The 22505-nt window shown below is 39.7% G+C and overlaps 1 protein-coding gene across 8 annotated transcripts in view; it reads left to right on the forward strand.

The window, feature by feature from the left end:
• MACROD2 (mono-ADP ribosylhydrolase 2) overlaps nt 1–22505 on the forward strand; it is an 836889-nt gene that overhangs the window by 162788 nt on the left and 651596 nt on the right. For 7 of the 8 annotated variants that reach the window (XM_090134637.1, XM_090134639.1, XM_090134638.1 and 4 more), the window contains one exon: nt 8713–8742. The exons of the other annotated variant lie outside the window; for it this stretch is intronic. In XM_090134637.1, the coding sequence (XP_089990763.1) occupies nt 8713–8742 (30 nt within the window). The remainder of the gene's footprint in view (nt 1–8712; nt 8743–22505) is intronic. 8 annotated transcript variants of the gene reach the window in all.

A 22505-nucleotide genomic window follows, 5' to 3' on the forward strand; every position in this document is an offset into this window, starting at 1 on the left:
GAAGACAAAGGCAAAGAAAGCACAAAGAACTTCACTTGCATTTTTTCTGTATTCCAGATAACACGTTCAAGTACCTTTGGGGTACTGAAAAGATGCATGAATTATATAAATTTCACTAATTATTTTGAAATAATTACTACCCAAGCTGCTTTTGTAATTGCGCAGGTAAAACCTAGGACTACCTCTTATTCTGTTTTGCGTAGGCTTTTAAATATTGATGACGACGCTGCATAAATGGATTAATTATATACTGCAGCACTTTGATTCCCTTTAATGCTACATTTACAAACCACACAAATGGCCCAAATTATGAGATGAAGAATTGGCTGTAGTAGGCTTGAATATTTTTTCCTCATTATTCTGCCTTGAAAAAAGTTCCTTTTCCTTTACATTTCAGCACAGCTATATTTTAAAATACCTTGATCTGACAGCGGCTAAAAGCAGTTAAGCAAACCACAATTTGACACACAAAATGGATGAAATCTTAATTCATAGCCTTCCTTTTATCCACAGGGTAGTGCGTGTGACAATTTATCAACCTGTGTTTTAGAATGACATTCTTTCTGCCCTGTGCCTTTCTCACGTTTGCCACGAAGAGGCAGAGGACTGTGACAAACAAATGTGCCCTCAGCACAAGGGTTCACACGAGGCCTGGCGGTGGCTGCTCCTGTGCTTGCCAGCCAGTTGTAGCCTTTTCCAGTTCCTTCCTATTCAAGTTGCAGCTTCTCATTCAACAAGTCTGTCTTCATTTCCCTCCCAGAGATGAGATCAGCCTCATAAAACAGGTTCTTCTAACTGTCCTTCACCAGGCGCCGGTGGGAAACCTTTTGTATCACTTTCATTTGATTTGGGTTTCTGCCTAGCTGAAAATAATAGCAGCTGATTGGTATGAAGGGCACAGATTGCACAGGTATGAAGGCACAAGCAGCTGAAGTGCTGTTCTGGCAGGATTTCACCTGATTTTTTTTTTTGCTGAGTTGTGTTTGGGACTGGAGCTGTCCTGATGACAACTCTTAAAAGCAAGTTCATCTGTTCCTTGTTTTTCCTTTTAAGTTACTCTGGTTGACTTTCCCAGCAAGAAACGATTATGGTGCCTACAATGCTCAGGCTACTGTAAAATGTAAGCTCCTTTTTTTATGTTGGAAGCTCAGCTTCAGTCTGTCTGGAAGTTCACATGGCAGTGTTGAGGATGTACTCTTGACCAAGAGCTCTCTCTCATATTTTTTTCAGTATATGTCGAACAATTTCAATTTCTCTTAATTTTCTCTTGCACTGCATTCAGACAATTAGTGTATTTTACTGTAAGGTAAAAAAATACATTCATATTTGGTTTCTTCTGCATCACATTGTACCTGTGTGCTTGTTCCTTTCACATTACACTGCTGCTCCAAATGACTACAGCCTTGCCCATGTTCAGTGCCTACACTGTATTTTCTGGGTGTATTCACATGTACATATCTGTGTTTTTCACTCTTGGTATCACATTTCAGAGATGCTCTGCATATGACTGATTAAGGTGAATGGGTGCAATGCAGAATCTTTAAAAATAGCTTTCTTGCATAATTGCACATTATGTATTGAGTTTGTAATGTATTAGAAGAGGAAAAATACTGAAAAGTTATGACAGTTATTGTTTCCATATTGAATGCAGAATGTTGTAAAGGCAATTTTCTTGACAGACTCAACTCCAGAGCACTTACTAGTACATGATTTTTTTTTTTTTTTTGCTTAATCTACCTATGATTAATTAATCTACCTATGAGATACCCGTCAGAGGCTTGAAATAGAAATAACGACTGCTTTATTTTTAAAGATGGCAGAAATTAGCTGAAACAGTTTGTTCTCCATAGAGATTTTGTGAGGGAGAAATAGGATAACATAGACCGCATGGTTGTGGTCACAAAAACATTCTATTAGGTCCAAATACAAAACGTGTACTTTTGAATTGTGTAAGGCCTCCTATTAAATTTTATTAATCTTTAAATCTGGACAAATTTGCAGAATGTGTGTTTAGTATCTGGGGAAAAAAAGCAACACATGGAAATTTCGGTCCCTTTCTGTTGTCTCTCGTGCTCCCACATATGAGTTGTTTAGATTTGCTAGGTCTTACTTGGGGATTTCCTGTCTTCTTAGAAAGAGAGCTTGAAGTTGGTACCTTTTGCCAATGGTGAACCTGCATGGGGAGACCTTCACTTTTATTTACAGAGGTTTTTGAGTGAGCATATGAGAATTACTACCTGGAAGCTGAGGTCCTTGGATATGTTTCGAGAACATGACCTGCTTTGGATGATCTGTTTGAAAACAAACAAACCCCCAAACTTCTAAGCTGAACACAGAAGTGGTTTAGCTTCCAGGAGCAGTGTGGGTCAGGGCTGAGCCTTTGGCTGGCACAGGGCTCGATGTTCTCCTACTCCTGGTTCCGAGGTGCTGGGGTGTAGGGGCTGAGGGATAGGGAGCAGCCAGCTCTTCATCCCTGCTGTCCTGTGAGGCTGTCTCTGTCAGCATCCTGCTTGCTCATGAGCTGGTGGATTCGGCCCAGCTTGATTGTTCAGTACTAGTCCAGAAAGGTGAAAGCCCTTTCCAGGAACAGAGGGAAGCGACACATCTGTAGAAATTTTCTGCATGGTAGAAAACAGTTAAGTAAATTATTGCTCCGTGTTGTCACAGATCTGTTTGTGGTGTACAGTTGTGTATACTGCACGCCCTCCACGTTGAGTTTCTGAAGCCTGTGTTTGCAAAATGCTTGCAGTGTCTGGAGATGCTCATAGGGATATTTTCTGATGTGCCTGAATATTTGAAGTCAATCGTATTTCATAGGCTGGTTGGCTTTTCTAATTTCCAATAGTCTCTGCTTTGCATCATTAGGCACTTAGATAAGTTTGCAAATCTGGCTGAGTCCGTTACTGTAATGTTATTTTACCTCTCCTGATTGTGCTGGCATTGCACGCCAGAAAGTATTCAGAGTAAAGTTAATTATAACGGCGATCATACTGCATTATACAGCTTCATTTTATTTACTATCCATATTTCAAAATTATTCTGTGAACTTTAAGCCTGAAGCTTTTTGCCTTAAGGTACCAAAACACATCTTGTATAAAAATGGTTGAATGTACAGCACGCAGTTGTTAGCTCACTTTTCTTTGTTCTCTCTGCTTTCTGGAGAAAAGATCAAACAAAATGCAGAGGCAGGTAAGGATGTCTCAGAAAGCATGTAGAAGAAATGTAGCTTCCTGTTCCATAAATTACTTGTACTCTGCTCACCAGCTGCCTGTTATGATGTTTTATTGATGAATAAAAATGGTGTCTGAGGCAATAGAGTGCCTTGCATCTTACAACACTGCCAGTTATAAAGATGTCTTCTTGAATAAATTTCCCAATTAGAAAGTATTGACAAAAATATTTAATCTTTTTTACATCAAAGCAAGCTCAAACATCTGCTGCCAAAGTCAGACAATATCAAGTAATCTTTTAAAAGTATATTTTTATTATACTGACAGATGCATGGCTGTGTGACATAGATGTCAATTTAAGTTACTAGTGCCATTAATACTCGACAAAGACGCGCTCCCAAAAGAATTTACGTTTTAAAAACGTTGTCAGATGAGTATATGCCAACAAAAAGTAACCAGAGTTAGTCAGCTGTGTTGTTAACAAAGCTAAAAGCATGTTATCTCCAGAGACATCACAAAAATTGGTATTCGCATCATTTCTATTTTCTAACTTCAGCAGAATTGACAGCGGGGAAAAAAAGGCAGTTTTGTGCCTGCAAATGTCGGTTTAAGCAACCTGTACTTTTTCACTTCTCATATCTTTTGGCTTAGAGCGCAGAAAGATTTTCAGTTTCATTTGAGGTGAACTTCTTCAGCATTCATTTGCTTTCCACAAAATTTCGAATAATCCTTCTTCTTGGCAAGGGCACTGTTGTAAAGAGAGCACTGAGGAAATGTGAAGACTTGTGCCAGAGTTTCTGCTCCGCTTATTCAGTTGATAAAGTGTTGGAAAGCTCTGTGACTTCACTCATTCAGGAAGCTGAGATTTAAAACATTCATGTCCAGTTCTTATTTGTAAATTATGCTGGATTGTTCGTTATTTAAATTTGTACATTTTAGTGACTGGATATTTCAATATGAATATTTCATAGTGAGAAGCTAAACTTACTTAAGATTCTTTTCTCCTTTTTTCTTTTCTCTTTTTCTCCCTGGCTGCAGGAGTTTTTTGGAAAAAAAGATTGGTTTTTGGAGCAAGAGTGGAGTGTTCTACATAGAACTGACCAGCGCTCATGGAGCTCATTTAGTATCCCTGTCCTGGTGCTGTTCTTGTATATTTAAAAGAATTAAAGCCAAAACCACTGAGGCGCTGAGTCATTAGAAAAACTGAACTTCTGGTTGAGTCCGGGGTCATAAACACCTCATTAAGGGCTAAATTGCTATACTGAATGGAGACAGTGTTTTCTCTTATGTGGATTTTTTTGAGTAGATTTTTTCTTAGAGAGGAGCCTGAAGTTTTTTAGAAACAATCCTTGCTGCTGATGCTTCTAGTATCTATAATAATAAGAAATCTAGACCTAAGGGCTGGAGGCCACAATGCTACTCCTGGGCTTGCTTTTGTTTTCCATACAGAGGCAGACAGAAGGTGAAATCAGTCTCTCAAAATGTAGAGTCCAAGACTCTTTCAAGGGGAGATGCTCAACGTCTCATCCTGAAGCTGCTCTTCAATATGCATCCTGGAAATTGATCAACAAATGTTGCTGTTTTATTTTAATTGAACTCTATGTTAGCTGATGCTGCCTCTTGCAGGCCAGCTCTAAGGGGGATGTTTTGAATGGGGTTTATCAACATGCGTTATATTGCAGTCTGGCAGGGAACTGTGTATATTAAAATCACATTTTAAGATATGTATTGTGATTGATTTTCAGAGTTGATGCCCAGCAATCTATTGTAGTTTGTAATGAGGTGGCTTCAGATAGGTTGCTCAGGTCAGCTTGAAAGGATAATGTTGGAAATGAAAGGAGGTGCAGGAAGTCCTTACTGTGCATTTCTTTGTAGTACCTCTTAGACTTACTTTCCTTTCTTGTCCTCTGGCTCAGTAATGGTAACAATTCTCCTCCCCCACTCTGCTAAATCTTGTGTGATTTGGGAATCCTATTCATCTCTGGAATAAAGAGATAAGGGCACAAGGTTAGTCAAGATAGATTTACGAGATATCCACAGGTATTGTCCTGTGTGCTACTTAAGGCTGGGCAAGCCCTGAGTTGGGTGGGAGAGCTGTGCATGCACAGCGTAAGGCTGCAGCCTGGGAGGCAGTTTAGACCACATCAGCTTTGGAGGCTGAAAGCTTCTAGAGTCCCACTGCTGGTTGCTCATAGATACCTACCTCTACAACTGGAGCCCTGTTCCAGGTGTTTTGCAAGACTTGTCATTTGGGAGCACTGCTGGATGAAATGCAGCTGTGGATTAACATAAGGGAAGGAGAAGTCATATTGCTCCAATGTAACGTGATGGGGCTACAGCTCTGGAGCTGTGCTCTCTGAGTCCAGGTGAAAATCCCCAGTTCTGGCTGTGGGCAAGGTGTTCTTACAGTGTTAAGCAAGTGGGTGTTTCTTTAATGGTAACACTTTCCCAAGAGTTCCCAAGTTGGCTGGATACTAGGAGAAACTCCTCCAGAAGAGTGGTGAGGCACTGGCACAGGGTGCCTGGGGAGGTGGTTCAGTTGCTGTCCTTCGTGTTGTTCAAGAACAGTGGGGATGTGGTACTCAGGACATGGTTTAGTGGGCAGGATTGATGGTACATGGATGGTTGGACGGGATGATTTAGAAGTCTTTTCAAACCTTAATGATTCTATGATTCTGTGAAAAATGGAGTGGAATGTTTTGTTGAAGCTGCCACAGATGCACTGAAGCCAAAAATCTGTTAGAAGTGTTTTTGCTGTTCCTACAGAGAAGAGTGTGGTGCTGACTTATGTGTTATTAGCAAGTTTTAGAATGTATTGGAAAGTAAACATTATCAGAAAAAAATGCATGAGAAAAGCATAATTCTCAGAGAAGCCAGCAGATAAGAGTTTGCAGTGAGGACCTTGGATGGATTTCAGAGGAATCGTTTTTACCAATGGTAACTTTTGTGACAGTAAGGTACAGCAGATTTTAGCTATGTCTCTCAAGTCTCTCAGAGATAATGACTGAAATCCTAGAATTTGACTTATTCAAGAACTAGAATGGTGATTGCAGGTGCATTCTACATTGCCAAAAAGAGTAATGTTGAATAGCAGACTCATGGCAGAAGATAACATTCTGTCACTCTTATTTTATTCTGATATGAAGTACACTGATTTTTATCTCAGATATGGTCGTTTTACTGCAGGGAAGGTGATATTACCTGTTACAGGAGTACTTCGGAAGCTGCTGTAAAAATATGTGGCTGTTTGCAGTTTGTGTCTGTCCTTAATACTGAATTTCAACGAGGACAAGAGCAGGTAAATATAGAGAGATTGAAGTTCAATATCACTCTGTGATATTTGTGGATGACACCAAACTGAGTAGTGCAGTTGATATGATAGAAGGGAGGGATGCCATCCAGGCTGACCTGGACAGGCTTGAGAAGTGGGCCTTGATGAGCCTTGTGAAATTCAACAAGATCACGTGCAAGGTGCTGCATGTGAGTTGGGGCAATTCCACATCAGTACTGACTGGGGGATGAGTGAACTGAGAGCAGCCCTGTAAAGAAAGAGTGGGGGGTATGAATGAGTGAAAAATGTGAGATGAGCTTACAGTGCAAGCTTGAAGCCCATCAAGACAGTTGTGTCCTGTGCTGTATCAAAAGAAACATGGTCGAGGACAGTGATTGTCCACCTCTACTTCACCCTTGTGAGACCCCACCTGCAGTACTGCATTCAGCTCTGGGGCTTCCAAGATAAGAAAGATGTGGATCTGTCATAGCGGGTCCAGAGAAGGGCCATAAAAATGATCATAGGGGTGAAGCATCTCTGCTATGAGTAGAGGCTGAAGTTATTAGGCCTAGAGAAGAGGAGGCTCCAGGGAGTCCTTCTTGCAGCCTTTTAATTCTTAAAGTAAGGCATGTAAAAGATATTTTCCCCATATTTTGTACAAGGACGTATAGTAATAGGACAAGGGGTAATGGTTTTAAACTAAAAGAAGGTAGATTTAGATTAGATACTGGGAAGAAATTCATTATTGTGGGGATGATGAGGCATTGAACCAAGTTGGCCAGAGAAGTTGTTTATGGTTCCGTCCCTTGAAGTGCTCATGACCAGGTCAGATGGGGCACTGGGCACCCTGGTCTACTGGAAGGTGTTCCTGTCAACGGGGCATTAACAATCTGGAGCTATTACAACAGTTTGTGTTTGTCAAAAAGGAGGATCCTATCTCCAACCTCCGTTGCTGTCATCGTCTGTTTCCTAGTCAGAGTTCTGCCTCTTGTGTATCTTTCTGTGAGCCAGTTCACATCAATAACGTGTTGAAAAACAGTATCAAAAAGAATAGAGGCTTGTTTTCACCTCATTTACTGAGTTGAATCTTAAGGAAGAATTCCAACAGCCAGAAGGAGGGATATCCTTTTCTGGGGATGAAAGATAGGAAAGGAGAATGGAGGGAGAGATCTTCCCATTTTATCACACAAGCTGAGGTGTGAGGGAAAGCTCAATGGTTGCAAATAGTTGAACTGAAAGTGAATATTAAGTCAAAGATGTATGTAGAGTTTTGGAAAAATAGATGAGGAAAACTATGTTTATTGTCAGTTTTCTGTGAAAGCCTCAAGAAAGCCACAGAAAAAAAATAATATCAGGAAATTTGCTGTTTAAAGCCTTCTAGGTAAGAAGCTAAGGGAAGTAATAGAAACAATAGCTTGTAGCAACAGATAGCCTGGATACTGGAAAATACTGTATGTATCTTGTCCTGGAGCAGGACAGGCAATAAGAAATACCTGCATCCATCCCATATGCTGTTGCTTTTATGCTGTTTTACAATGTTATGATATGGTAGGGAACAGTTTCCCAACCATCTGAAGAGTGAATGCTTTATGTAAGTTTTCCTTCTGTTTTTGCCTTTGTAGTGATAAGAAAATGCTTGGTGTGGCTCCAGTTTTGCTAACTTTATTTGGAGGAACACAGTGCATCACCATGCTCTGAAAAACATCTTCCATAAGTGATGTATTCATTCCTGGGATGGATAGGTAGATGGTTATAGTACAGAAACAAGTATACAGAGAGAAATCCCAGCTTAGTTGCATACTGTAGTAGAGCACACTTTGATTTTAGTGGAGCCAGGGCTTCTCATAGCTGTCCACAAAAGTCCCATGTCTTAGAAGATGTGGGGAGCTAATGAAAAGTTGCATCAAAGTTTCTCTGAAATGAAAGACTGTTATACTTCATTTGGTAATCAAAAATAAATGTGGTTTATAGAATTATAAATTCAAGATTGTAATTTCATAAGTTATTCCGTGCATTAAACTTTAATAATTTTATTCTATTTTATTTATTAGCTTACATGCTCAAAGATATTGCAAAATTGTGTAAAAGTAAAGATTATGATTACAAATTACATAGATTTGGGTAAATGAGTAATGAGTTTGGGTAAGTGGAGACTGGTGAAATTATTGAAATAAAAGCAATGGTAAATGTTTTGTGAAACATCTTCTGCTTTGGTTCCAACTATATTTAGGAAGCTCTCAACTAACAATTCTCCTTTTGTTCTTCTTGCAGCTAATTCCAGCCTTCTTGGAGGTGGAGGAGGTAAGTCTTCCCACCCCTACAATTCTGTTATTCTGTAGTGTACTATTTATTCTGATTGTGGAATATATGCTGAGGAAATGTAGTGTTCTGTTCCTTATAAAACAGTCTGTCTTAACGTGGGACAGTAAAATTATTAAGTGGGAAATTCCAGTAAAGTCAGTAACGTTTGATACCATCAAAAAACAGAGTTTGTGACTATTGTTGAATTAATTTTCCTCTTAGGATATGAAGTAGGGCTGACCTGTGTGTGGGGCTGACCAAAATATTTGGGAACCAAACTGTGTGTTACTCTATACTGTGGTTAAGTAATTAGATTTTTTTTTTTATTTCAGTTACTTTAGGGGAATTTTGAATGCATCTTAATGGTTTCAAAAAAGTTACAAAAATAAAGCAAGGTAGAATGTCATGTTAGTCAGGTGATGTGGCTTTATCTTTGCACTTCTTTTTCACTTGTTTCCTTACCCCATTCCTGCTTGAATTATGAAATGGATTTCAGTACAAATCGTTTGTGTATGATGCTACCAACATATCTACTAGTAAGACAGAGGCACAAGTGCGTTTAATGAGCATTGTTTCTAAATATGTTTCCTTTTTGAACATCGATGCTATTTGGCTTTTTGCAATACTGCAGGAGCTAACATGAGTGTTACAATTCAGGAAAAAAACATGCAGTGCTTGATTTCAGTTTTCTGTTACTTACCCTGCCTCCCAGAGGGAAGTAAAAGAGCTCAGTTCTGGAAATTTCACAATGTAGGAGCAATGCAGGCAGCTACTAATCTTTCTTCCTGGCTGGAGTTAAAAGGACTTGATGATCAGAGCTTACATATGCAAGGGTAAAGGAAAGGGCTCTGCAAAAAAAAAAGAAAATTGCTGTTGCTTGTGAGGCTTTTGTTTTAACAACCTTAACTGAATAAGCAGCCCTTATTTGTGAATCATGAGCATGGGATTGTCACATGAAAAGGTGCTTGACAACTGCGCCGAGACATCTAAATAAAATGGTTCGTGTTTCTCAGCTGTGTATCTGGATGTTAAATATATGGAAGCCTTACCTGATAATCCCGTTGGATTAATGTGTTTCTTTTGATTTGAGCTAGTTGCTTGCAGTATACCGATTTTTTCTTTGTTTAAAAGATAATCCTTTAAAAGGTAATCCTTCGCTAGCGAGTCGTGTTCCCATGGAGCAATCAGCGTACCTTCTCTCCTCTGCTTACTCCCAGCTGGTAACGTGAAAAAAAAATCAATGCAAATGTTCAAATTCCAATCAGGTTCCCAGAGCACTGCAGCTCCTAACAGGATTTGGTTATTGACTTTCAGTGGTATTTATTCAGCTGGACTGTACTTCAAAAGTTGATATCTTTTCAGCATGGCGCTTGGTAGCGTGGCCCTCTCTCCATGGCGTAGGGGACTTCTCCTGTCTTTTAGGGATGTTTTTTCTGCCTTCCCCACCACTGCTCTGAGCCGGACAGCCACACAGTTGGGGAGTTGATTTTGTCACTGTGTCTGACCTGTGTTTCATGCCTTAACCGTGGGAAGGGAAGGACGTTTGTTCAAAGAAGATGAATCACTTAAGAATCTGAAGTAATTTAACTGAGGGAACGTGCAGGCAAGCAGCACCCCACAGATGTGCTGTCTGGGCACCCACACGCAGCGCCATGTCGGTCTCTGCTGCTGAGCGTGGCGGGGCCAGGCAGGGATTTGTGCAGCTCTGTGCTTCTCCATGATGTCCTGTGTGGACAATCAAACAAGGGGAAGTCGCTCTGGTTGCAGCAGTGAGCAGTCATGTTGCTTCATGGCCAGAGGTGTAGTTCACTTCCCCTGCAGATTAAACATGTGCTCAACTACATAGCTCTCCTGCGTGTTTTTCCCTCCGTCAGCCAAAATGAAGGCTGAAAATCTCTGATTTGTTTATTGGCAATTGATGAACTTCTGATGACTGATTCTTGGATTGGGGGTTAAAAAAAAAAAGAGGTGCAGGAGCTGGGTGCGGGCCTCTGCCCTGTTCCCGCCTTGGCCCCTCTCCTCATGGCGGCAGCGCTGAGGGCAGCTGCTGCTGCTCCTTTCTTCCCATTCTCTCGGTTCCCCTCATGCCCTGACGTTGCTTTTTGGCTTTTGCTGCTTTTCTGAAGTAAGCTTTCACAGCAGTGCCAGAAACACCTCTGGTGGGTCAAATTTTGGCACAGGGTGTGGTGTGCTGGGGAGCTGCAGCTGGCCAGCATTCAGCAGTCCTGACCTCTCACAGAGGAGGTCTCCTCACAGCCAAGCTGCTTCCAAACACTTGCAAACAGCGCCCAGTGCAATCCCAGTTCCTGTCATCTCTGGTGGATGATAATCCCACATCCTGTTGGTTGATGATGAAGGTAAAATACCCAGATTGGTTGCTTTGTGGCTTAGAGTTTGCCTGCTTACTGCTGCACTCCAGAGGGGCTATGAGCTACTCTGGGGTAGGGCAGCCACCTTACCCTTGGTCTCTTCCACTGTAGAGTGGGCTCGTTTAGGTTTACTAAACTTCCTCAGGCTAAAAGGCTGAGAATTTTGCTTAAAAATTACACCTGACTTTGGACAGTTTGCAACCTGCCCTTGAGGTGGCACGGCGGCTGTATTCCTTCAGACCAGAGAAATATGGACACTGTGTTCAGGCTGGGCTTGCTGAGGGCGCAGATGATCCACTGCCATCAGAGGCAGATGAAACCCAGGCCCGTGCTACTGCAGCCTCTTGAGCAATGAACCTGCTATTGCCAGTGTGCACTCCTATGCAGAAGTGATCCTTTCCTTCAGCTGAGAGCATTTGGTTTTAAAATCCCAGGTATGATTTTTTTTTTCCCTTTTCCACAAGTAAGTGGTAGCAGTAGTTGGCATGCAATATTGCTGGTGAATTATTAAAACTTTATTATATATGTAAACACCAACATCTTCTTTTGATTGAGGGTACTGAATATTTATATACCAGTATAGTTTCTCCATTAATTGGATTCAGATCTCTTCAGTAATGCTGGTTAATTAAATCTCTCTGTCACTGCTGGGGGTATGAATACGTATCTTAGTTTCACAGAAAAGGAAAAACAGAAATTTCAGCTTGCTCAAGTTGAGGCAAAAGTATTTGTGATTTTGAGCTGCTTTTAAGCTGTTTTGTGTTTGAAACTTTTCCAGAATCAAACAAAATAGTTGGAAATCATTGTCTGTAAGCCCTGATCTAACACAAATTACTCATTACTCGTGGTTGAAATAGCTTCTGGAGTAGACCTTTTGAGGAATCCAGTGGGCACCATTGTTGGTAAATGTGGCACACTTGCTTGTAAGTCCTGGTTACTTTGGGTGGCTGCTCATCATCATTCCCATGTCACCTTGGAGTCACTTCAGGGCTTCGGTGTGCTTTGATTTCACAGAGCCGAAGTAATGATTTGTTCTTGCATTCCAAATTTGAATGATGTCTTTTCATTTTTATGGCTATTTGGAATGAAGAGATAAAAGTACAAAAGATACCAGAAACAATTTTTCACAGAACTGTTTAATCATAAAATTGAGAAACTCACAATAGAGTTTTAGAAGAATCTTTAGTTAAATATAGATGTCGAAGGTTTCTTTCTGCTTTTCAAATAACTCTGAAGTCTCCCAGATTTTATTATGAGTTTGGGGAGAAGTCTTTTCCTTTTTCTTTCTTTACTGTTTTAAATAATTGATTTTTAATTAGGAGGCATATTTCACTGTCAGGACTAGATTTATCACACATTCAGCATCTCACTGCTCCTAATAACTTGCACAGAGCATTGTGACTTATTTGTGCATCATGTATTATTTGTTCCATTACGTTGAACAGTGCAAAGGTGAAAATTATTAAGAAAGTTACTTACATCGAGAAGCAAAATGTTTAATACTTTGAGAGACGGGTACCCTTTTAAAAAATGTATTCTGGCTGTTCAGAAATTGAGATGCTTTATTTTGCAAGGCAGTTATTACTCTACTTGCAAGTCTGGGGCTTTGTGAAGGAATGGAAGGATGTGATCTCATGCACTGTGTTAGAGCAAAGTCTGCAAGAGGTGAATTTCCCCTCCCCCTGACTGTTTTGGGTAGTCTGGGGTTTGGAGTTTTGTGCCCCTTTTCCAATTACCTAATTTTCAGTTATTTTCCTTGGGATTCATTTTTCCTTTATTTCATTTGCTGAGTGTAATCAAGTTCTTGTTGCATGCTAATTTCTGGATTGGCTTGCTTTCCTTGAGCTTAAATTGAGGGTATATATAAAACAGCAAGCTAGGGAATTTTTTTCCGTGCAAGATTTTGGTGCCTATGTTAGAGTTGGGAAAGGAAGCATCCCTGTTTAATTTGTTCTATGATAAATACAATGTTTGTCAGCTATTTGTACTTCAGAATGGTAACTTGGACTTTAAAAAGGTTATATTCACAGTCTTTTGGAAACATTGTTTGGACCCAGTTTAAATTGATTGCCCAAAAAGATCTGTCTCCTTTTCTGTTTGTCTGTGTTTTGGGGCCAGTGTAAGTTTTTCTGGGCCTTTTCCTAGGATGGAAAAAATTAATTCCTATGTCGTCATAAGCATGTTAGTGTATCTTAAATGTAGACCAGACCTACCTCTGCAGGCTTCCAAGACATTTGGAGGCAAATCATTTTAAGCAACTGTTATGGCTTGGGGAACTTATGTTCAAGAACTTGGTGTGGAACTGGGATTCCTTGCACAGGATCAGTTAGATTCCACTTTGAATTTGGTTCCTCTATTTGTCTTTACCTCTGCATTAGATTAGGAAAGTGGCGGAAGAAAATCAGTTTTCTCCTGCTGGAAAGAAATGACCACAGCCTGACTTCTACTATGGAAAATGGGTTTATCAGAAGGAAAATGAGCTATTCGATGTCCTTTTACTGAGCCTGAGCACAAAATCACATGAAGGAGGAGATGGACTTTGTGCGAGGCTCTGCGTGCTGCTTCAAAATGCAAGCAGCTGCTGAAGGAATTTAATTACGTGTTCTTCCTCATCTGAATAGAGATTGAATGAAAAGGGAAGAGTGATATGGACCCAATTTTTCAATTTTATTTTTTTTCCCCAGCAAGCTGGTATCTAGGCAGATGGCTGTCACTACTTTTAGGGCTCACTTGGGTCCCTGGATTGTACCATTTGGGACCAAGTTGGTGGTGGAGCATCCATCTTCAAATATGGGAATTGCGGGTGCTTAGTAAAACCATATTGGTTGTTGCTACAGCTGTGCAGAGGGGGATGCTACAAAGGGGAGTGCTGTGAAGGCACCCTGTCTGTTTGCCAATTGATTGTTCAAAAAGCCAATGACAACTAATGATAAATACCATTTTTAACACCCCTCTTGGACAGGGATAAGGTTTTCATTCTCACAGCTATGACTGCTACTCATTTCAGCCATTTTCTGATAGCTAAATCTCAGGGGGGGGGAGAAGGTTTTTTACCATTTGAATACAGTTACTGCTTGTAATTTGACATCAGGTTATGTAGCAAATGAATGTCCATTTGCTTGAGAAGTGAACGTTGTCCAAGGGAAAATGGGAGGCAGGGATGAGACAACTTGCAAAGCTCCCCATAGTCATATAAAAGGAGAGTACTTTGAATAGATTGGTTCTGCGCTGGCCCATTCAATAACAGTAAAAAGACAAGCCTGTTCCATCCTGATCTGAGATGAGTTGCTCTCTGTTTTGAATTTCACAGGGTTCGGGCTTGATATTTACATAATTCAAATGCAAGTAAAGCAAAGGTTTAAATCCAAAGTTCATATTTGTACATGACGTGCGCATAATGTGAGTGTATCCCTTGAGAGGAGAGGAGTTTGAGAAAGGAGCACTGACAGGATTCTTTCATCAAGAAAATAAGCGTTATTATTTTGTATTTTTTTATGTCAGTCTGTTGGCATTTTCTTGTATCTTGTCAAATACATTTGTCAGATTGAGGTGTGCTTGCAACAAATGGCTTCATGGAACAAATGTGCTTCATTTTGAATTCCTGCTAGCTTCAAAAGCTTTCAGTTGCTTTGTATGCTGTGTCGTCATATCTTAGGTATGTAGATAATAGCTGCAAAGGTACAAAGATTTTTCCTAGGGAATAATGATCAAGTAGAAGAACTAATAATAATTTAAGGCAAATGGCTGTTTGCCTTTGTTGCTAATTAGTCCTTTTTTGCTAGAAGATTGCTCCTGCAATTCTGTGGGGTTGTCAAGTGTTTTATCTCTCTTTACTATTTGCATGCAGTTCTTTTTCATCTCTGTAAATAGGGTGGGTATGAGAGGGTTGTGTCCACAAGTTCCCCTGCTGCCACAGTACATCAGCCAATTATAAAATGTTTATATTGATGCGTTTATGTATTTCTGTACAGTTGTAATGTGAGTTACATTGTTATCCTGGTAGCTCAGGTTAGAGTGTAGCCCCTTCAAGGTCTTTGGTTCACCCCCAAATCTTGTTATTTATGAGCTTTTTGTTGGATCGGATCAAAGCAAATAGATTTCTCTGTAATTTTACCTCTTTTATAGAATTTGCTCATTGTGTAAGCTAGGCCTTTGGTTACAGGTCAGTTACTCTTGAAACACTTTATGTACATAAGCATGTTTTTTGCTTTCAGTTATTGCAGTGGGTTCTTACATACGAGTTTTAGTTCAACTTTAATTAAAATTAGTGACTTCTCATTCTCTACTGCACCTAGAGATACAGAAATGATAACTATATAAAGAAATGAACATAGTTTATTTCGGAAGACTTTTAATGGACATTGCTGTGATTGTATTTAAAGTGTGTGCTCTAATTTCAAATTTCCTTTTTTTTATTTGTTTAAACATGGTACCTATTTTGGTCCTTGGCTAGATAGGGTGCTAATTTCCTTTCTAGTCATTTTATAGATGGTTATAGTTATGGGTAATAGTCATAAGCAGGAAGTCTTTGGATTGATGATAAGTATTTCTTAGTTGCATGTTGCCTAATTGTATCCTGTAAATTACACTTTCTCAGCAGTTATTTTAAAAGAAAAAATATGTTTTGCTGTTTACAGGAACTGATCAGATATATGATCAAGTGTTAAATCTCAGGCATGTTCTTGTAGCTCCGCATAAATAACTTTCCTTTCTTTAGCTATGCCTTCTTAAAAAAGTCATTTTGGGTAAGTTTACTGTTCTTGTCAGTTGAAAAAGAACATGACTATGTGTTTTTTTTCAATCAGGAAAATAATTTGACCTGTAGTTTGTCCAGATCATGGTTATTTTTGTCCTCAGCCTTCAGTAGTGCTGCTGTGTTGCTTTGGTCAGGCACCGAAAGAGAATGCTTCATTATTCACCCATCACTTACTGAGTGCTGCATCCACAACACTCAGCTCTGGATCTCCTGTAGCCTGTCATGTTGGCCTCCCTTCTTTTTCTTTTCTTTGGAGCAAATTGCACTGCTGTCTACCTGCAATGGAAGAATGAGCGTACAGTTTCATATGTATGTTTTGCTTATGACTTTCAAATATACATAACTTTTTTGCATACATGGCCATATGTATTTGTGACCAAATGCAGTAGTCTTTTCAGAGACTCGGGCTTAGTGTGATTGCACAAGCATGTGTAGAAATAAATAAAAAAGCTATGGCATTAATTTTGTTAGGCCAGGAAAAAACCTTTGCTTCGTGGTCACTGAAAGTTTAAGGCACTCTTGATAAAAATCCAAGCCGAAAAGGCAGGCAGTTATGTAAGGAACATATTTCTTTATTTTTTCCATTTGTTTCATCCTGTAGGACAGGGCTGCAAATCAGGATGGGAGATCACAAAGCTCCTTGAATCCACAGATATCACATGATGTGTAAGGCAACTCACAGTAGGTTTGTCAAGTGGATTGTATGTATGTTCCAACAGTGTTAAACACTTCCTTCTATGCAGAGAAATACATATGTAATCTATGCAGAAAACAGTTGTTTTTAAATGTAATAAACTGCACTCAGATATCTTAGGATCATTCTGTTGAGACTCTCCCCCTTGTAGCTGCAAGTGAAAAGCACAGCTCCCAGGATGAGAATGGAGAAAATGGGACTGCTGGAACTAACACACGTAGGTAGCTCTTTGTTACAGTGAAAATGAAGTAAAACAAGCATTTGAGTAATTCTGCATGCCAGTCTATGGAAGACAGTTGATAAAATTAAGCATTTAGTTGGCTTCCTTAAAGGAAAATCTGTAAATTGGGGCGTTTGTCAAGGATGCTCTGTTTCATGGCTAACGGTCTCAGCAGCATCCCTTTTGCTGAGGTAGGAATGAGGTGAGTGCTGCAGTGAAGACAGGTTTTGTTAGGCTCACATACATTGGGATTGGAGGGGTTTAAATCTGTTTTTCAGATGTAATGTCTAAGAGCTATTGTCCCCATCCCCAATAAAACCCACCAGGGCTGTTTTATTGAATAGGAAGAAAATGCAAACTGCAATTTAAATCATTAAAACCCACATTTTTTATTTTTATGGTTGATATTAAAACAAATAGAACAAAGGAAATGAAGGAGTGAGGGATCTCCTTGACTGGTGGGCATAGAGGCCCTTTAGAATATCGGACACCTGCTGAAACTTTTGCACTGGGAAAAGGCAACAGCCTAAGTACAAAATCGAGATCTTCAGAGCTCCATGTGCCAAGCTACATCAAACTTACCTAAATAATGCAGATGTGAGCAACAAGGTATGGAAAATTGCAACAGCCATTTATTGATCCTGGCTGGTTATTCTTTTCCCAACGTGTGCTTGCCCAGTAAAATGAGAATATGGGCATTGCACAGCACTAGTGCCTGCCCTGCATGTGTCCATGGGTGTACCTGGGCTCGGAGGAGATGGACTCTGGGAACTGAAAGTTGTTGACTTAACACCTTGACTTCCATAATTGAAAGAATCTGCAATAATTTATTTTTTCTTGCTTCTAATGAAAGCAGTTACTTGTAACCATTGTATTTTCAAGTTAATCTTGACTAAAACCCCAGACTAAACCAGAGGCAAGCAAAAATGAAATGTCAAAATGACAGAAATTATAGCGTTTATAAATTCTTGCCATGTAGGAGGAAGGATTATGAAATCAGTGTCTCACTCACATTTAAAAGTTAAAAGTTCCTGCTCTTTCCAGAGAGTTTCTCTTTTCCTTTATGAGCCGCCCTGTGCTGATCATGTTTTTCCAAAGTTTCTTTGTTCTGTGCAAAACACAGATTATAATGTGCAGCTTTTCAAAAGCCAGGAAAATCTCCAGCAGAGCATCTGGCAAGATGGCTGAGTTTTGGAAGGATTTGTCCCTCGTATCTGTGTGTGTGCCTGTCCGTGCAGCTCTCTCATATCCAGTTTTGAGAACCGTCTGTCAAGCAGACAGTGTTAATGGAAAGATATTTTGACTTAAAAGTAGGAAAAAAACAAATGCGATGATTGCTGATGATGGATTAAAGCTCTTACATTTGTGGAACTTGCCGTTAAAAACCTGCAAGTACAAGTCTGTGTGCAGTTCCTCATCTTTTCTAACTGGTACGTTGAACGGTAACACAGATTCCAATTGCTGATTTTCTTTCTTGTGCCACACAAGAGGCTACAAAGTACAGTGCTGCTATGATTTAAGAAACAAATCGAAATAACATTTTTAAAAACCAGCAGAACTGGGGAAACAATAAACTGGGGTGTGAAATAACCACAGACAGATACTGCTGAGAATGGCTTTGCTAGGACAGAAAATGCATGACGAACCCCATCCATCTGAGCATTGTTATTGCAACATTTGAATGCTCCACAAAGATTTGGTAAATCTCTGCAAACAGAGATATAAGGTTTTCTCCATTTTACAGCTTAGAAAACGAGACAAGAAAACAGTATGCTTTGCCAAATAGACCAGTAGGTCCAAACAGAAAAGAACAAAAATCAGATCTCTGAAGGCAGCGTGTAACTCACTGGGGTTTCATCATGTCTATATGAGTTTTGCAATTTGGAATTTTAATTCCTATTTGGAGGAAAAAGGAACTGTAACTTTATTGCCAGTTTCATGGGTAGAAATGGGATGATATCTGGAAAAAGTGAAAACATACTCTATTGAGAGCAACTTTCTGATAATTAGACTTCAGTTGGTTATACAGCAGATTTGCTGGGGGAATGGCAAAAGGATCACTGACTGGAAAGGAGATTTTGATCCTCGACCACTTCAACACAAATGAAGATAAGAGCTGGATGTGACAAAAATGTGATGTAATAGAAGCTACCACTATTAATGATTCTAAGAGTAAATAGCAATTCGCTGTACTTACTTGGGGCTTTTCTGTGTTAAATTTGTATTTTGAATTTGGACAATACTGATAACAAAGCATTTCAAAATCATTTTGATGACAAAAAATCCCAAGCCCACTGGAAATACAAGAAATACTGTTTTATTATCTACCAAATCCAGTGGGTTCCAACTGCAAAATAGCTGTTATTAAAATATTAAAAATACTAGCTTGTAGTAGGATTTTTTCTTTCATTTACAAAGTTGTCGTAGTCACATCTTCTCCTTGTTCTTATGTAAATGCTCTGTAATCTGTAGAATTTAGAATTCAAGATTCTTTTAAAGCCAATTTACCTTTTTAAAATTCAGAATCCATTTTTTTGCCATTTGGACTGATGGAGCTGCAGTGTTGTAGTTTTGGCTACATACACAGTAGCAAAGAACAAAATATTTTTTGTCACACTTTTACTGTTACAGTTCAGTCTGTTCCTTTTGACATTATTAGTTTGTTTCTCTGGCCTTTATAGAGGCATCTGTTTTAATTTTTATTGAGCGGGACTACAGCTTAGCAAACTCATGTAAGCTTCACAAATCATTCACAAATGTGAATGATTAAATCAGTTATGTCTTGGCTGAGTGATCTATGAGTGCATTATATGCACAGAATGTTACAAGGATGTTATTAAGGTGTAAAACCAAGTACTTAAAGTTAGGAAGTGCCAATATTAAAGCTGCCTGCAGGCTTGAAGTCTTTATGCATTATGTATTTAAAATATTGCCTCTAACTATACAAATGCACTGTTTTTGTATGGCTGGAACCTCATTGCAATCATCAGTTTCATTCAGAGTGCAATCCTATGTGTTATTTGTAATACTTGAACCCTAGTCTGCAAACCAGTGTTAGTTATGGTACTTATTAGTTTGGCATATGATTTTGTAAGTAAATCCAATATTCATAGGTAGTTTATCTTCCTCAAACCACTGGTGTTATCTTTACCAAGGAGAGAAAAAAAAAGAGATAAAGATCAGAATTCTAATTTTAAGGTCAAAGCTATGAACCAGGGACTAATTTATACAACCTTCTATGGCTGTCTACAGCTCTCTGAAAGGTGCTGTGAGGTGGGGTTGGTTTCTTTTCCCAGGTAACAGTGATAGGATGAGAGGAAGTGGCCGTAAGTTGCACCAAGGGAGGTTCAGGTTGTCCATTAGGAACAATTCCTTCTCCAGAAGTGATTCTGCACTGACACAGCTGCCCAGGGAGTGCTGGGCTCACCTGGAGGTGTCCCAGAGCCGTGGGGATGTGGCACTGAGGGACGTGGGCAGTGGGCATGGTGAGCTGGGGTTGGACTTGGTGATCTTAGAGGTCATTTCCAGCCTTAATAGTACGATGATAGTTTCTATATAGAAATCCAAGTCCTTACATTTCAAATAGTAGGCCAGATAAATTCTAAGTGATTCTGCACATTAGAATCTATATAGCAACTCTAGATCTAATCCAACACTAAAATTCATCAGACTTGAACAGCCACTTTGAGATTCCCATTTTCTTCCCCACTACTTGCATTTTGCAGTTTGCTGTTCCCTTGGTCACATCCATTCAAAAGCATATTGGTCTAAATGTACATAATAAAGGACATTGTTTTTAGCGAGGCTTTTTTTATTTGAACCATTTCAGACTGTTGTCTTAAAAAGGTTTGCTTTGACTTGAGTAAGGAGGAAGGAGCTGATTGAGAGCAAAGTGGTGGGTATGGAAACAAGCACAGAAGGAAGAGATGAGTGATAGCTTCCCTTACTGCTGGGTAAAACGTAAGGTGAACCACTGTTTTCAAACATTTGAAGCTTGGACAATGAGTTTCCCTTTTTTACCTCAATGTTCCCTTCTAAAAATTATTCTCCTTGTCTAGGCAGTCACAGTTTCTCTCTTTGCCTGGCTCACCACCCAATTTCTGTACTGGGAAATGGTGGTTTTTCTCCCAGACTCATTTCCCAGATTCTCTGTACCTCTTTGAATCAGCACCCTGTCCTTGCCAGCTTCTTGTGCCACATCCGAATCACAGCTTTGGTCACCAAGCCCCCCTCATCTCGAATCCTGCCATCCACCTCTGGTGGCAGGTAGCACCCCTTCTTCCTTTCCACAGTTTGTATGGGGATGCAAAGAGTTGTGAACAGGCAGTAAATCATCAAGCCATTCATTATTTAAACAAATGAAAGGGAACTGCCAAATTCAGAACTGCTGTGAGTGAAGTAATAAACGATGGAAGCCTACACTTCCAGTTGTCATCATTTTCTGTATTTTAATCAGAAATTTGATTTAAAATGATTAGCCCCACCTGGCTGCACTACGGTGGTCGTCCTTTCTGATGTTGTGTTTCTCGTAGGCAGCATTGTTGGTGTGAGGGGATAAAACCCCCGGTGTTACTACTTTCTTTGTATTTCTCCACCCTGGATGATTTGGCAATGATTTCTCCACAGGGATTATTTGTTCAAGGGTGGGACCTCTGCTCAGTCCAGATACAGCCCAGCTGTGGTGGAATTTAGCCTCTTCTCTGGGCTTACAAGCAATTAGCAGCTCAGCCAGGACTGCCTGCCCTCACTGCGAACAAAAGCTTCAGCAGAGAACTTCTCCCAGGAAGTGACAGCAGGACAAAGAATTGGCAGATTTATCAGACAATTATTTCGAGTCACTTTTTGTAGAATAGAAAAGTAGCATGACCTCACCATGGGCTGAGATGAGGCCTCTCCTGTGTGTAAGTTTGCATGTAGATAACTAGTGGAACGTGTGTCAGAAGAATGGATATTCCTAATAGCAGCAGGTACAGATAGCAGTCATGAGTGCATTCTGAAGGAAATTTGCTCTGATGACAGGTTAGTTTTTCATCAGGAGCTGGAAAATTGCAAATATACCATTATTCAAATAGGAAATATCAGCAAATAGGGTATACTAAGCAAACACTGTACAGTTCATATGCGTTATTATTATAATCTTCCCTCTTGAGAGTTGATTCAGCAGGAGCAGTTGGATGTTTTTAAACATAAAAAATGCGGATGTTTAGAGGAATCTGTTTCATTATTAAGGAAAAACGTACCAGTGGGCATCAAATATTAAAGATGATTCTCTCTTTTTTCAGAATTAATTCCCAAATTTGATGCTATAAAATTTTAACAGTTGTATGAGAGATCTCTGAAGACCCTTCATTATGTCACATTATTACAGTGTATGTGAAGCCATAGTACCCTTGGTTGCCATAGTTCCTTATTTAATGAAGAAAAAAATGTTTCATGGCTGCACAGCTGGGTAACCTTATATATCTAGAGGTTTTTTAAAGAAATGATCATATGCTCCATACTGTTTTAATGTGGATTTTGCTTCAAAAAAACCTGTAAACTGCGTGTCTTGTTTTTTGTTTTTTGACTACATGATAAAGATCAGACCACGGTTTTGCACAGTTTTGCCTGGTTCTTCTCTGGGTTTGTGTAACGAAAGGAAGTGTTTTGGCTTCCCCCCCCCCTATTTTCCTCTTGCGAGGCTGAGTGCAATAGCAAGCTTTGAATATTGCAGCACAGTGAAGG

This window comes from Phasianus colchicus, chromosome 2, assembly GCF_987193195.1.
Source record: "Phasianus colchicus chromosome 2, bPhaCol1.hap1.1, whole genome shotgun sequence".
NCBI lineage: Eukaryota > Metazoa > Chordata > Aves > Galliformes > Phasianidae > Phasianus > Phasianus colchicus.